This window comes from Aplidium turbinatum, chromosome 13, assembly GCF_918807975.1.
Source record: "Aplidium turbinatum chromosome 13, kaAplTurb1.1, whole genome shotgun sequence".
NCBI classification, from domain to species: domain Eukaryota; kingdom Metazoa; phylum Chordata; class Ascidiacea; order Aplousobranchia; family Polyclinidae; genus Aplidium; species Aplidium turbinatum.
In genome coordinates this window covers 23,061,389-23,076,032 of record NC_137484.1, presented here as the reverse complement: position 1 = coordinate 23,076,032, position 14,644 = coordinate 23,061,389, and the positions used below count along the sequence as shown (strand labels likewise).

The following is a 14,644-nucleotide window of genomic DNA, read 5'->3' as shown; positions in this document are numbered from 1 at the left end:
GGCCGCCGAGAAGGAGCTCCCGGTAGGCCACGATGGCTGCCGAAAAAAAAAACAAGTTTTAAGGCCTGTACTGTGTTGCAAAATTTTGTGCCGTAAGTATTATTTTGAGGCAAAAATGAAAGATTATAATTAGGCTAAAAGCGAATAGCAGAAATTGTTATATTGCAAAATGTGCAGTAGCTTACATGACTTTAAAAGGGCACCATTGCCCCCCCCTGCCCCTCCATCTGCAAAAAATTTGAGGGCAGGGGGCATTCGCCCCCCCTGCCCCCCCGCTTCCGGCGCCACTGAGCAACACTTTAATATCTTAGAACCTGCGCAACTTTTAAGGTAACCTTTATGAGTGTTTTGAAAGAAAGGGAGCATGGCTCAATAACCCCACGTAATGACCCTTGCATACGCCACTGGCTGTAGATTTCTTTTTTGTTTTGACTGACTGTGGCGAAGAATCTATCATCCTTCCCAGATTGTCGAGTTTTGCTAGGTCAACACTGCGACGTAACCAGAAAGCAATTAATTTTTCGCCATTGTTTAAATCGCGCGATCCTTCTCTATTTGATGGACGAAGGATGATGCAGTCGTGTGATCAGAAGTTTGTTTCTCAGTGCCGCACTCGTATGGTTCACGAGGAGAGACTAGTGTTTTCATTAAGACTTTCACCGTTCTATTTAAACAACAATAATATCAACATTAATAACATGATAATAACAAATAAATCATATTATTATTATTATCAAGTTATTACTTCTTGCAAGAAAATTTTCATTGCGTTCCAAGCTGCAAGTTAATTATATAAACATTTGATGCAGCGTTAAGAAGAGCATTGTGACTCATAACAAATATTGTAATTGGATTAACAATAAAAATGACGAGCGTGCAGCCTCAGTGCATGGTTGCCATGACGACGGCACCACAGGCTTCAGTTGCCATGCCAACCTCCAATCGCTTGCAAGCCAAAGATAAGAATTTCAAAAAAGTCATCCGTGGACTTGCTGTGAGTACTCTGTTAGGACCAACAGAAGCATTTTACTTTTGCAACATTTGCGATGTTTACAATCGTATCTAGATTAATAATATGACCCTTTTGTGATTCTTTTCGCTGACATTGTCTGCGTAAAGCGATAAGAGCAACGCAAATCCAGCGCTGTACAAAACACGCATTGTTATTTTGATATGTTTTGCTCTGCCTCCTGTGAATTTTTTTGATTTCAAAAATTACTATTTAGTCATGCACCTTATTATTTGTCGCAAACAAATTAACACGATTTAGAATACATATTGCATAGCCTTTTTACAGTAGAATGACATTGCTATGATGTATCGGGTATTTTTGTTTGGTTCATCTGCAATCTATTTCTGAAATACAGCTTATATATATTAGTACATATGCTTTATTGTTTTCAGCGTATTTTTTATTGCGTTAAAACCTTTGTCTAGAAAAATCGTTTCTAATATCGAAAACTAAAGTAACCAATGCGTTAATACTTTCTTTACTACAGTACTGCAAAACATTTTTGTTTTAGAATTTGCAATTTTTTAGGCAAAAATTTTATGTCATTAAAAATTAAACTTGAAACGATGTCAAAAAGATTTATGATTTTAAATATATTTGCGTTCACAGATTGCTGAAATCGTCCTCGGATTGATCAGTATTCTTGCGGGTGCCACAGTGACTGGGATTATTGCAAACAATGGTAGACGTTTGTATTTCCCGTTGTTCGGTGAAGGAATGTGGGGCGGTATTTTTGTAAGTAACCCACATTTTTTTACATCTTCTCACTGTTACTTAAACTTTTCCAATCTATGGACCCCGAGTGCACATTTAAAAAAAGTCTCTATTTGGTGTCTTATCTCGAAAACTGACCAATCAGAAGCCGCATCGATTTACGTTAGGGGCGACGTTTTAAGATGGCTTGAAGACAGGCACACAAACTGCAAAACAGCGCACTTTTGCAGCTTTGCGTTCTGCAGGCTAACTAGCAGGCTAGCCTATTTGAAAAGAAAAATTATCGTCATTAATTAGCTAGGTCTACTTATTTTGTGCACGTTTGCACTAACCTGCTAACCACTAACTTTTATATTGACTACACTATTGAATGCTAACCTAATTAAACTAACTTATTTTCTATTGATAGTTATTTTATGTGCGCTTTCATTTACAATATTTCAATTCTACGTGTATGATCTGTGACATACGGTAGCCTAAGTTACGCGAGCACAATATCAGTCAGCTTCGATTAATTGACTAACTAACACTACCAGCTTGCGAGACAGCGAGCGAACCTGCAAACTCTTTTTTTACTCGCGAAGACGTAAAGCAATTTTACAAGTGAAACGATGTAATAAAACAATACAGCTTCTAAATCGCCAATTTTTGAGTTAGAACACTAAATAGTGAATCTTTTGTAAATGTGCATCCTGATTCCCGGATACCTTCTGCACGTAGCAGGTTCTATCAAACCTAATGCCAGAAAACGTAGGCGTCCTTGATATATTGATTTCTTTCTACTAAATTATACTAAGTTTACGCCTCATAATTGTTTCCGTGAGACACCTAAGGTAGTCCTTACCTTTTTTGTTTCTTGGTTAATTGTTTTGAATCTTTATCTTCGGACTGAGAAAATTCTTTAAGAGCTTCATCCCGACAATTTCTCTTACTTGTAGAGGCTTTAAGCCACTGGCACAGATTCAGTCGCCGGGTTTGACACAGTGAGGCTTTCGATCGTTGAAATGCCGATGTCTGTGAAGTATTCCACTTCCTTGATTTTTACTATCAGCATACTGGCTCTGCTGCATTCCGCACAGTGTACAATGTACATCACCATTTGCAACTGCTGCATTCTATTTTTGGAATACAATCTTCTAACGTTTGCATTTCGAAAGTAAAAGTGGTGAAAAAGTTTCAAGTGTTGTAGTTGTTTTAAGTGTTGCCAAATAAATAATTTTGTCCCAAATTTGAGAAAGTTACAAGACCAGTCGTCGTTCGTATGAAGCAGAAAGTTTGTGGTCAGCCGAAAAGAAGGACTTGGAGCCAACGTTTCGTCAGATCAGTGTGTACAAGTACAAGACCTGTGTAAGAAACCTATGGTTAAAGTAATTTAGAAGTTTCAGGTAAGCAAAGACGAAAGACCAAGTCTCGCCTGGAAAACAGGGAAACCGGCTTTCAAAAGGACGAAAACTTTTTTTGTTGAAGATCATAATCAGCTCAACAAAAAAATCGCATTCTGAAATACGTTAAGATTTCTTTTCAAAGACACACCTCAGTAAAAATATGGCTCGAAAAATGCGAGTTGTATTGAAGAATTTTTAAAGCGGTGATAAAATTTATTTTTTTACGTCTGGCAACACTAATCGTTCCGGTTGCGGTACCAAAAAAACAATCAGATGCTGGGTAGGCACTTTAACATGAAGATATCCAATTCAACCACAAACCAATCAGATGTTAGGTTATCCGTGATGTGTGAATCAGAACATCGTTTAGGTGGCTACCGTCCAATTGTGACCATTCCAGCATTCAGCCAGAACTTTGTTTGGTAATAATTACAGAAGAAAAAAAGAGCACTTCATGACGTCATCAAGATTGCGTAGTAGCTTCGCGGTTGAATTGGATATCTTCATGTTAAAGTGCCGACTAACCACTCACGTTCAACGCGTTTGAAGTTTCTTGTTTTCGCCACAGGTGGTCATCGCTGGTGGTATTGGCGTTCCGGCAGGAGGAGCCAAATCCAACATGTGCTTGGTGAGTGGTAGTGAAGTCTCAAAAGTTAGGCATTACACGACGAAAAGAAACTTGTATTAAGGCTGTTCTAAATCTTTTTGTATGTTGAAACGTGAAACGAATCAAGTCAACAAATTCTGTATCAAAATGAAACAAAACGGTTATTTCGAAATATGTTTGTGTTGTATGTTTGTCAAATGATTAATTGTGGAAATATTCATTCTCAGACTGAGAAAGTTTCTGTGATACTTGTATAGGATTCAAACCATTAATGCAAGCCCGGTAACTGAGTTTGACAGAAAGAAGTTTCTGATGGTTGAAATGTTGTCTGTCAACTATTCTATCTCCCAGGTACCGCTTAATGGAGAGCTGTCGTGCTCAAGCGTATACTCCGAGAGTCAATCCAGCGCCGCTTGATCTTGAAGTTTCTTTGTAAAGGGCACTAACCAAGTGAGCTTTTGGGGCGGTCAGTTTCGAATAATAACAAAATAAAATTGCTTTAAGTTTCGAAATGAAGCAAAATACTTTTTTATTTTGTTTTAAAGAGCTTTAGAAGATATATTACCTTCCGCCATCCTGGGTTCAATTTGAAAGAGTGTCTTGGCTTGTTATCTGAATCTGATCTAACCTTTGGACAATGGGAAACCGAATAATATTTGTAAACTTGTAAATCGATCACATTCTTCTTCTTCTATCGAGTCTTCTAAAGTTCGTTGATACACCACAGATTGACACATTCTTCCGCAACGGAGTTATACTGACAGGTCCCACCTACTGCACCGGGTGGCAAGCCGAGGGCAAACAAGAAGGTGGTCCGCTGTTTGGGGCTCGGTGCCACAGATACATGCAACTGGGCCCGTGGCGTAGCCCCACTCCACCATTGCAGACTTAGTGCGTCCAACACCGGTTCGGAGTCGATTTAATGTTTTCCACTTTTCCCAAGGAGCGTCTGCTCCTGGGGGGAGGGACTCTGATCACATTCTGAAACCGCACAACGCGCCATCCATCACTGTCTCATTTACTACCTCGAAAATGAAATGCCAATCTCACAGGGCTTGATAACAACACAGTCGCCTCGTTAGCTCAGTGGTTACGCGCCCGGCTCAAGATCACGCGGCACTGGTTCGACTCTCGGGGTGTGCGCTTGAGCAACGCATTTCAGGACTGTTCTCCATTCAGCGGCACCTGTGAATGGAATAATTTCCCGGCAACAACACTTCAACAATCGGAAACTTCACTCTGCCAATCTTGGTAACTAGCCCTACTTCAAGAGTCTCTACAAGTATCCGAAACTACCAGGAATAACCAATCAAGGTTTTGTCAGTCCGAGGATAAAGATTTAAAACCAACCAACACAGTCCAATGAGTGCAGCGCCTGTCTGAAATAACAAGACTGCTACCATCTCATAGGCTAGAAAGGATGAATTTAGTGAACCTCGTTACGATTTCCAATGGGCAAATACTGTATTGTCATAATTTTTGTTCATTTATTACTTTGTTGTAGTAAAAGTTACTTTGAAAACATGGTATGTTTACAGTCAAGCCCTTTTTAAATGTTTTTATCATATCTTGATCTACTGAGACTGTATATCCATAGGTTGAATTGTTTTCTCTTAAAATTTCAGATAAACACCCACATGGGGTTTTCTATCTTCGGAGCAGTGGTTTCAGCTCATCAGTTTTCATTTGCTGTTGCTACATCTTTTCTCCATTTCTCGGTGAGTTGACTGGACTGCTGCTATTAGTTTCTGAGCATAGAGTCTTATACTTGAATCTAAGTTACGGGGGATGAGAAGATAAAGTTCTCATTACACTAAGCCTTCGGCACTAACTAGAGTAGGGTGGCCAATTTCTTTCTCTCGGCAGCCGGGAGTCGAACCAGGCTTGCATGCTTGGGAAAAGCGTCTTACCCGCTGCGCCATCCCACCGCTCTGGGTATATGGCCCAAACTCCAAAATATGACATGTATGTTGCGGCCAAACTTGGACAACTATAATTTTTGTAGTCTTTTGAAATTAGATTAGAATTAGAGTAATTTCAGCTTTTACAAAAATTAGACTAGGATTAGAATTAGAGCTATCCAAGTTTTCACAAATTAGAGTAGAATTTAAACTAGATTAGAATTAGTTGGACGCAGTTGTCACATATCTTTTATTAGTTGGATAAAAACGCCAATGTAGCAACTCGGAGATCAAAGTGTCATTCCACTATCACAGCGCCAAAACCACTTAGTCATAATATGCATTGTAAAGGTAGTGAATTGATGTATTAATCGAATTTTTCATGACTTTGCTGCTCAAAGGATGGAATGACACTTTAATCTTCATCGGTTTATTGCATTTTCTTTGTATAACGTTGATAAGAGCGCAGTAGCCTTCTATTTGCCCAAAATATTGTTGGACAAACTAAAATTTGTAGCAAAACTGGAGATTGGATAACTACAATTAGAGCAAACAAGTTTTTACCGAATTAGATTGGAATTACCGACATTTTGCTCTAATTTATCGAATTAGACAACGAGAATTATCTAGTCCAAGTCTGGTTGCGGCTGTTTGCCATATCGTTTGGTTGCTGTGACTGGCTTTCCAACCTACGCATTGTTTCGCTTGGTCATTCAACATTTACCAACAAGACACCCACTCCAATATGACTCACAAAAATCTTCTACGTCATAATGCATTCAGTCATATCTTCTGATTTTTATAAGCTTATCCTATTTTGTACGCACTGTATAGCTTTGTCATGTTTTGTAGAGTACTAGAGTAGGTCTAGGCTGGACTTAAAGTGCTGTACCTTAGCTAAAAAAGCTTAAGAGGAACGATAGCATTGTGACCTTGCTAGTAAAATCAAGCGAAAACTAAATTTAAGCTGGGCGTTGAAATCCAAACTGACTGGGGCGATCGCTTTCCTTAAAACACAGAAAAGTAACTTTAGTCACGATGTATTTACAAGGTTGAATGCAAACCGACATCTCATTGTGTTTTGCTGAAATCGTCTCTGCTAAGGCCGCTTGCTGGACCCGCTTCTGCCTATTTTTGTAAACAATTTATTGCGACCACATAGTTTCGAAGTTTTGTTTTAAAGCTGACTTTGGCTTGAAGGCAAGATGTCAAATTGTTTTCCTTTGCAGGAGATCAATATCACCTTTCTCGTGTTGGTTGACGTGGCGTCTATAGCTTCATTCATCTTGTTGATTGTGAGCGCATCTTTTTGCTGCTGCTCTAATCCCGGATGTTGTCGGGTAGGTTTTGATGACTTAGGGAAAAATCAACAAACATACCATTTTGTTATGTCGAAGGTTTTACGTTTGTTTTTTGTTCGGCTGTTCCTCTATATGGCTGCGCTGAGAGAGAAAGATGTTTTATTTGCCTTCCTAATACGAGTCGAGAAAAAGAAACACAATTGCATAAGAATCGAAACATAGCAATAGAAAGGTCTGGCAGCACCGAACAACCTTGCGGTTAACGGTAGCCACTTTAACAAGTCGAAATTCTGCCACTAAAAATGACTAGAATGAAACCGCCAACCAATCATAAGCTACGGTTTAAGTGACGTAAAAAATGGCGAAAAGACGATAATAAAAAGCAAATTAAGTGATGGATTTTTTGTCAGCTGGTTGGCTTAGGGGTTAGGGCTAGAAAGTAGTCATTTCATTAATGCGGGTTCGATTCCCACCACTGCTATTGCTCTTTTTCTTCTCTAATTACCAAATAAAGTTCAAAACAAGCATTAACTCTCCGGATAAGTGCTAGAAGGGTCACAATTGGACAGTAGCCTCTTATAACATGTTCTGATTGGTTGGCGGTTGCATTGTAGTCATTCGCAGTGGCAGAATTTCGACTTGTTAAAGTGGCTACCGCGGTTAACCAGTCAAGGTGCTTCCTGACGTCAGGCATCGTACATTGCAGCATCAGACATTACAAATTTTACATTAGCTGAACCAATAAACAGCATGATTGAACAGCAGCTTCGAAATCGAAATGAATCATACGAGGTCTTGCAGGAAATTAAATTAAGACCAGCTTACAAAACATGGGCATAGGCTATGATAGAACATAATAGAATAATGAATCACACACTGTCTGCTTCATAAAACTCTGAGAGCAACACAAATCTGCGATGGATAATGCCACACTGACCTCGTCATAGATAACGAGCTGGGCTATATTAAAATCATTGGCCACCCCCACTAGTGGGGAACAAACCGACGATGGATTATGATGATGATGATTGCGATTATATACACTGGCCTTGCCAACGAGCGAGCTGTAGGACAATGGAATTTCGATTTTGAATTTTTAGTTTACTTTATATAAATTTTCAGTCAACCATTGTATTATTATGGTTAGTGGTGTTGTTTAAGAGGACTTTTGAAGAAATTAAAAAAAAATTATGTGTAGTAAGAGAAATAATGTATGGCACGCATGTGTGCCATTGTGCCTCAAGGGTAAAGATTTTGTGTATTTTCTTAGCACCAGCCTGTGTTGCCAAAATGGCAATAGAAAAGGTAGAATTGTTATATGGTTTTCAACAGCAGCCTGATAGCCAATGCAAGGTTTTGCAGATCACATTGATTTAATCACAAACAATGAAATAGACAAACAACGCATCACAAAGACACTGAAAACACAGATAAAAGGTGTGGAATCCAAATGAAGTCTGCAAAGTATAATTTTGGAAACTAGCAAGAACACTCAACACAACATTTGACTGATTAAAAATTAAGCAACTTTCAAGTTCTATGCAAATATTATTACCATGCATTGTAGCGACCTAGGAAACTGACTTCAAGACCTTGAACCATCTGGTTCACTAACATAAAGTAAGAGAATGGACATAGCAAATACATTATTCTCAGGTAAAAACAATCACTGCAGATTGAAATAAAGGTGTACAAATCATTAGAGGATCTATAGCCACCTGAATCAATGTAAAATGATGATAAATTTAGGATGCAATTCCTGAGATATTGATAAAAATTGTTCATTGGTTTTAAAATCACATCATACAACATGCATACTGTACTACAAAGATTTGTGGTATGCATTGAAACAGTCTCTGTCTTTCACATACTAGCATAGATGATTACAACATTCCAAACATTGGTTGTTGGTCCGATGGTTGTTGGTTCGATTGTATGTTTTCCGGGTAGTGCACAACTTGCATCGCTTTCTCCTGTCTTCCATCTTTTCCATTGTATGGTTCATATCAACTGATGCCATGGAGCAAATTCTTTTGGAGGTCATGATACATGCGACTGCTCGTTTCCTGTTTGCAAATGTTCCAATCATACTTCTAGCAACAAGTCGTCGAAATGTTTTAGAGTCAAGCTCATATATCAGGATTTTCATCACATAGTTTGTTGTAAATAGCAAATGCATTATTTACAGCAATGTCCATTTGGTCAAACACAGTTCGCAGGTAGTATTTGATGCTGGACTTGTGATCAAATTGATTCGTCACTTTTTTTTTATCCATTATACCTACGCCACCCATGTGCTGATTGTAATGCTACACAACATCTGGACAGGCAACAGATTGTTTCGAGCTTGATTCCTTTTTTCTTCTTTTCACTTCACCCAATGGAATAGCTGTCAAAAAGTTTGATACAAAGTTGATGGCTTGTTGTCCATCCACTTCACAAAGTATACAAGATTTTCTGCTTGAAAACAAGCAATATCCCCTCTCTTCATGCTCTTGTCAGCAGGGACTTGTGATTTTGGCAAATGCTTCTTATTGGATCTCACTGTGCCAGTACTGAAAACATTTCTTTTGGAAAGGGCATCCTGCAGTCCACAAATAACACACGATTGACAGCGACTTCACTCAAATAGAAAACTTTTTGCCTTTTAGCCATATTATTATTTTGAAAATACTTAGTTTGCACTAATAAAACATGAAAATAAGCTCAATATCAGGTTACTTTGCAATATGTTTTCATTTTGAATTACTATACTAAACACATTTTCTTCACACATTGCAAACATTACCAGACTTTCTCACAAAGGTTCACAAAAACTTGTGTAGCAATTTTTACCCTTGAAGTACAATGGCACATATGTGTGCCACACACAAATAGTTAGCCTCACAACCAATAAACCTTAGTTTCCAACTTAAGTAATGGTAAAATGGTGTCCTAGACACTCTAAAGTGTACTCTGAATAAATATTATGATGAATTAAGAATTATACACTAATAAAAATAAGTTCCAAACATGCCTGTGAAGCAATTGCTAAAATAGGCAAAACAATTTTTAGGCCTGTCTCAAGAAATTAATTCAGATATATAAAATCACATAAAATAAAATACATAAAATCACAGTTAATTTTGTGGCACACATGCGTGCCACATTACCTCAAAGGGCTAAGTGTGATCACTGAATCTCAAATCACTGCAAACCTTTTAATTTTCCATTTAAAAAATGACAGTCTCAATAACTAGTGTTGCCAGACGCTTTTGGGATTTCCAGCACAAGTGCCAAAGTCATGTCCATTATTTGTATGGTAACAAGCTTCAAGCAAAAACAAGCTTCAAAAAAGAGAAATCAATTCTTTGCAATAAAAATAACCCTTTTAAGATAAAGTTTAGAGTTTTAAATTGTTATATTTATGCTGTTATCAATGCAACCCTAAAGTCTGGAATATCTCAACAAAAATGGCTGAAAAAATTAATGCATCGTGTGCTTGTAAAAGTTACAAGGACTGCAAAGTTTTCGTGTTGACTCAGAACTAGTTCTCAAAGTTGACAAGCTTGTGGTAAATGAAGATGCTATGAAAAAAGCCTTTGCTGTTAGCTCAGTAGTTAAGCACGCAACTCGAGATCAAACAGCGCTGGTTCGACTCTCGGGATGTGCGCTTGAGCAACGCATTTCAGGACGGCTCTCCATTCAGCGGCAGTTAGTGGATGGAAAAGCTCACAAACAACAAAACTTCAAACAACTATTGAAACTTCACTCTGCTAATGTCAGTAACCGGCCCTGCGTTAAAAGCCTCTACAAGTATGTGAAGGTGCCAGAAATCAAAAGGTTTTGTCAGTCCGAGGATAAAGATTCAAAACCAAATCAACGATGCCATTCGCCAGGTGGTGCTGAGTAAACTATGGTTCTGAAGTGACAGTTAATTCTGTTGCTATATTCCCGCAATGCAGGATAAAGATAATAAAAAAAAAAATCTGTTGCTATTTGAATCATTGCAACTTGAGGTTTTTGCGTTTTCGCTGCCAAACCTGGTTAGTTTGCGTCGTGTGGCTTTAACAGTTTTAAACAGTCACTAAAAGTCACTAAAGATTATTTTCATTCAGTGCAACGAGATGCCTCAAACTCAAGTCGTATACATCACAAACAACCCCTCCCAGGCTGTGACGATGCAAGGTGAGTGCCAGGGCTGCCAGACGTAATTTTACTTTAAACGGTATTTCTCCTGGCGATGCTTGGAAAGATTATATGGATACATGTTCACCTTCCTTTAATCTCTTAAAACTCCCATACCCAAGAGAGCATAGGCATGCCCATCATAACATCAGTATATGAATGTTACCTTAATCTTGTCCCTCGGTCGACGGGCACTGGAGCCTAACCACCTTCTCCACCACAAGATCTCTGCTTTCCCAAACGAGCACCCCGTCGACTGAAATCAAGACACCCATTCGTGCCAGCCGCTCAACTTACCAGCCGCACATCCGTGCCAGCCGCTTATCAACGAAGCTGATGTACAAGACATCACTGCAGCTGCTTGGGAGGACCATAAATGGAGTTCTGAACGGAAGTCAACCGCCACCAGACTCTATTCGTTCATCCCCGACGCCGACACACCCCCATCGGTCTAACACTACCAAGACAGGCATGGGTGCGCCTCAACCGTCTCCGTACGGGCGTCGGGCTTTTCTGCTCAACCATGCACCAATGGGGAATGGCCTCTTCCTCCTCCTGTGAATGTGGTGCCGAGGAACAGACCGCAGACCACATCATAAATGACTGCTCCATCTTCAAGCCACCTAACGGAGTGGAAGGTCTGCGTGTCATGGATGATGAAACCAAAGACTGACTGGCTGCTCTCTAGTAACCTTCCAGTGTAGTCCGGAAACATCGTGAATCTGGGGTGGTATAAGGATAGACCCTCTGCCCCAGACGCTCACACGACGACGACGACGACCTCAATCTTACAGTCCGCTTTATCATTTGTAAAATTAGGTAGGCACGTTGTTGGTGCAGTGCCGGATGAAGTAGTGACAAACTGCGAGGTACTCGATCTATTATACAGAAATTAACTTTTCTTTCTTTAGAGATCACTTGGAGTATGAAACATAATGCTATAGGTGGAAACTAAGATTGACTTCCTTGCTTTCATGTTCTGTCCGCCCCATTAGCTCAGCAGTTAAGCGCGCGACTTTGTACAAGAAGATACCTCAAGATCAAGCGGCGCTAGTTCAACTCTCCGGGTGTGCGCTTGAGCAACGCATTTCAAGGACTGCTCTCCATTCAACAGCATTCAGTGAATAGAACACTTCAACAACAACCGGAGACTTCACTCTGTCAATCTCGCAACCGACCCTGCGTCAGTGATTCAAAGCCATTCCCAGAATGCGAAACTGGCAGGAATAACCTATCAAAGGCTTTGTCAGTCCGAGGATAAAGATTCTAAACCAACCAACCTGCCCACAATTTAAATCTTCAACCACGATCAAAAATGTTGTGAAATGACTCACTGCATGCTGGCCTATGTTGGTAAATTTGTCAAATAAAAATTTTCATTTCAGGTGTTCCCGGGACAAATCAAGGTTACATCGTTCAAAGCTACCAACCCACCACTCAAGTTGTGCAACAAGCCCCAATTGCTCCGTCATCGTCCCCTTTTAACCCAGCTGGTGGGTCACATCATCCCCCACCTCTTCAAAACGCCGAAGCTGTTCAAACCAAGGAAGAAGAGGCAATGATCTCGCCTCAACACCGTACTAGTGACCCACCTCCTTACTCTACTTAAGCTAGGGTCGGATTTACGAATGTTATAGCAGTAGATAATTGTTTACAAACTTTGTACATATTGCACATTTTCTTCATTACGCATAATCTGGAAAGAGTTATATTTGTTTCTATCTATCATCAGATAAATAAATGAATTCAAAACTCGCTCGTTGCTGGAATCGTTTACCGATTTGTGTAAAAGAAGCTGAAAATTTAAATGAATATAAAACTCTCTTGAAAACATTAACCTAACTATTTCACTGAACATTATAACTGAATGTCTTATTTTTCCCCGTTAGCTCAGTGGTTACGCGCCCGGATCAAGATCACGCGGCGCTGGTTCGACTCTCGGGGTGTGCGCTTGGGCAACTTCTCCATTCAGCGGCACCTAGTGAATGGAATAATTCCCCGCAACAACACTTCAACTATCGGTATCGGAAAACTTCACTCTGTCAATCTCGGTAACCGGCACTGCGTCAAAATCCTCTACAAGTATGCGAAACTACCAGTAATAACCAATCAAGGCTTTGTCAGTCCGAGGATAAAGATTCAAAACCAAATCAACTAAACCTATCACCATCGCTATGATCGCCCTGGAATATAGTTTGCACTGTGGATGTGGCGATATATAGATGCTGTTATTATTATCAAGCTTTTCGTTTTATCAAGAACAGACTTATTTTCTGTATCACCACGTGACTGTGAAAAGAACTATGACATCATCTATTTTTTTCGCTTCATCTTGATGCGATTCCTGTCGAAGAGGTTAATAATCATTTTAACAAGAATAAATTGAAGAAGAACAGTAGAGATGTGTGGAGTTGTGTTTAAGAGGTCTGATGCAGGAGGAGTGGTTGATAAAGAAAAGTGATTCTCAACAAAACCAGATAACACCTGCGCTATCAGTGAAAACCGTTGTTTTATCCCTGGCCCTTGCAAGGCCGTCCCCGTTCTTGCCACATTGTAATAGCAATAGACCCCGTTTTTTTTGACCATCAAAACGAAAATCTTGTTTTTGTGATGTCACCATGTTTTTATGTCGCAATATAGCGGTATTGTATCAACAAGACGCACCACAATCGACGAATCGCGAAAATGCCGGCGCACTGTATTGGTTCTGATTTGTAACCCTAATGTTGGACAGGAAAAACTACACTGTGATGCAGCTTAGGAAGGAGAATAGCATAGACTAGTTTTCATCCTCGAAAACTACAATCTCATGCAAAGAGCTAAAGCAAACCAAATCTTTTCTATCATGTCATTATATTGAAGAGATCCCTAGCATCGAAACAGTTAGCCTCTGCCTGCAGCTCCAATGTCTTTTTAGGTATTTTATTTGAAAAAATAACAAGTATGTTAGTCATGTAATTTTCATCTTGTGTAGAGCTACATGTTCTTGAGAGGTGACAGATTTTGTTTTATTTTCGTTCGTTATAAAATTCTGCAAGAACCATTAGGCTACTCGAAGAGGTCAAACCAAATTTGTTCTCTTTTGCAGGCTGTTCGAGGTGACTAGGCTGCGTAGAGCTTGTCAAACTTTTGTTATTGTTTGACCTTAGTTAAGGAAATAATTTTCTATGTCACTCCTATGGTGTAGAGCAGACCCAATCTTAATTTGTTTTGCAACCCTAAAATTACGCCTTCTGGCCGTGACCTATACTTTTGGAAGCCTTGGGCTATTACCACCAGGGATTTTAAAACAATTCGCTGCTTGCGAAATCCTCGCATCTTCATCACGCTTGCGCCAATCCGAGAGCGTTCAGACGACGACGTCACTTTATTGGACTTTTTCCAATTGGTAGCCTTAGTGACGCAGCTAGAAAAAATAGTATTTCAAATATTAAAAAGTTTGTTTGAAAATATAGCTACTGAATGCAGCCAAGCATTTACGAAACGTCATTCAACATGTAATAGAATGTCATTAAAACGTAGCCTAATAGCATTAATAACCATTTTTTCGGAAAGAC

At 39.5% G+C, this 14,644-nt stretch overlaps 1 protein-coding gene across 1 annotated transcript; it reads left to right on the top strand.

The window, feature by feature from the left end:
* The first annotated feature begins 813 nt into the window (after nucleotides 1–813).
* Nucleotides 814–12,843, top strand: LOC145782478 (uncharacterized). The gene is made up of 7 exons (XM_082594275.1): nucleotides 814–994; nucleotides 1,622–1,747; nucleotides 3,680–3,739; nucleotides 5,344–5,436; nucleotides 6,849–6,959; nucleotides 11,018–11,087; nucleotides 12,473–12,843. The coding sequence occupies exons 1-7, from the start codon at nucleotides 866–868 to the stop codon at nucleotides 12,694–12,696; spliced, it is 813 nt and encodes a 270-aa protein (XP_082450401.1). The 5' UTR covers nucleotides 814–865; the 3' UTR covers nucleotides 12,697–12,843.
* Nucleotides 12,844–14,644: the final 1,801 nt, after the last annotated feature.

Bases quoted from the DNA above. Each gene is read 5' to 3' on its own strand.
- LOC145782478 (XM_082594275.1), top strand. From the start codon at position 866: ATGACGAGCGTGCAGCCTCAGTGCATGGTTGCCATGACGACGGCACCA. The intron at 3,740-5,343 runs GTGAGTGGTAGT...TTAAAATTTCAG, and splicing joins CCAAATCCAACATGTGCTTG to ATAAACACCCACATGGGGTT. The intron at 6,960-11,017 runs GTAGGTTTTGAT...ATTTTCATTCAG, and splicing joins CTAATCCCGGATGTTGTCGG to TGCAACGAGATGCCTCAAAC.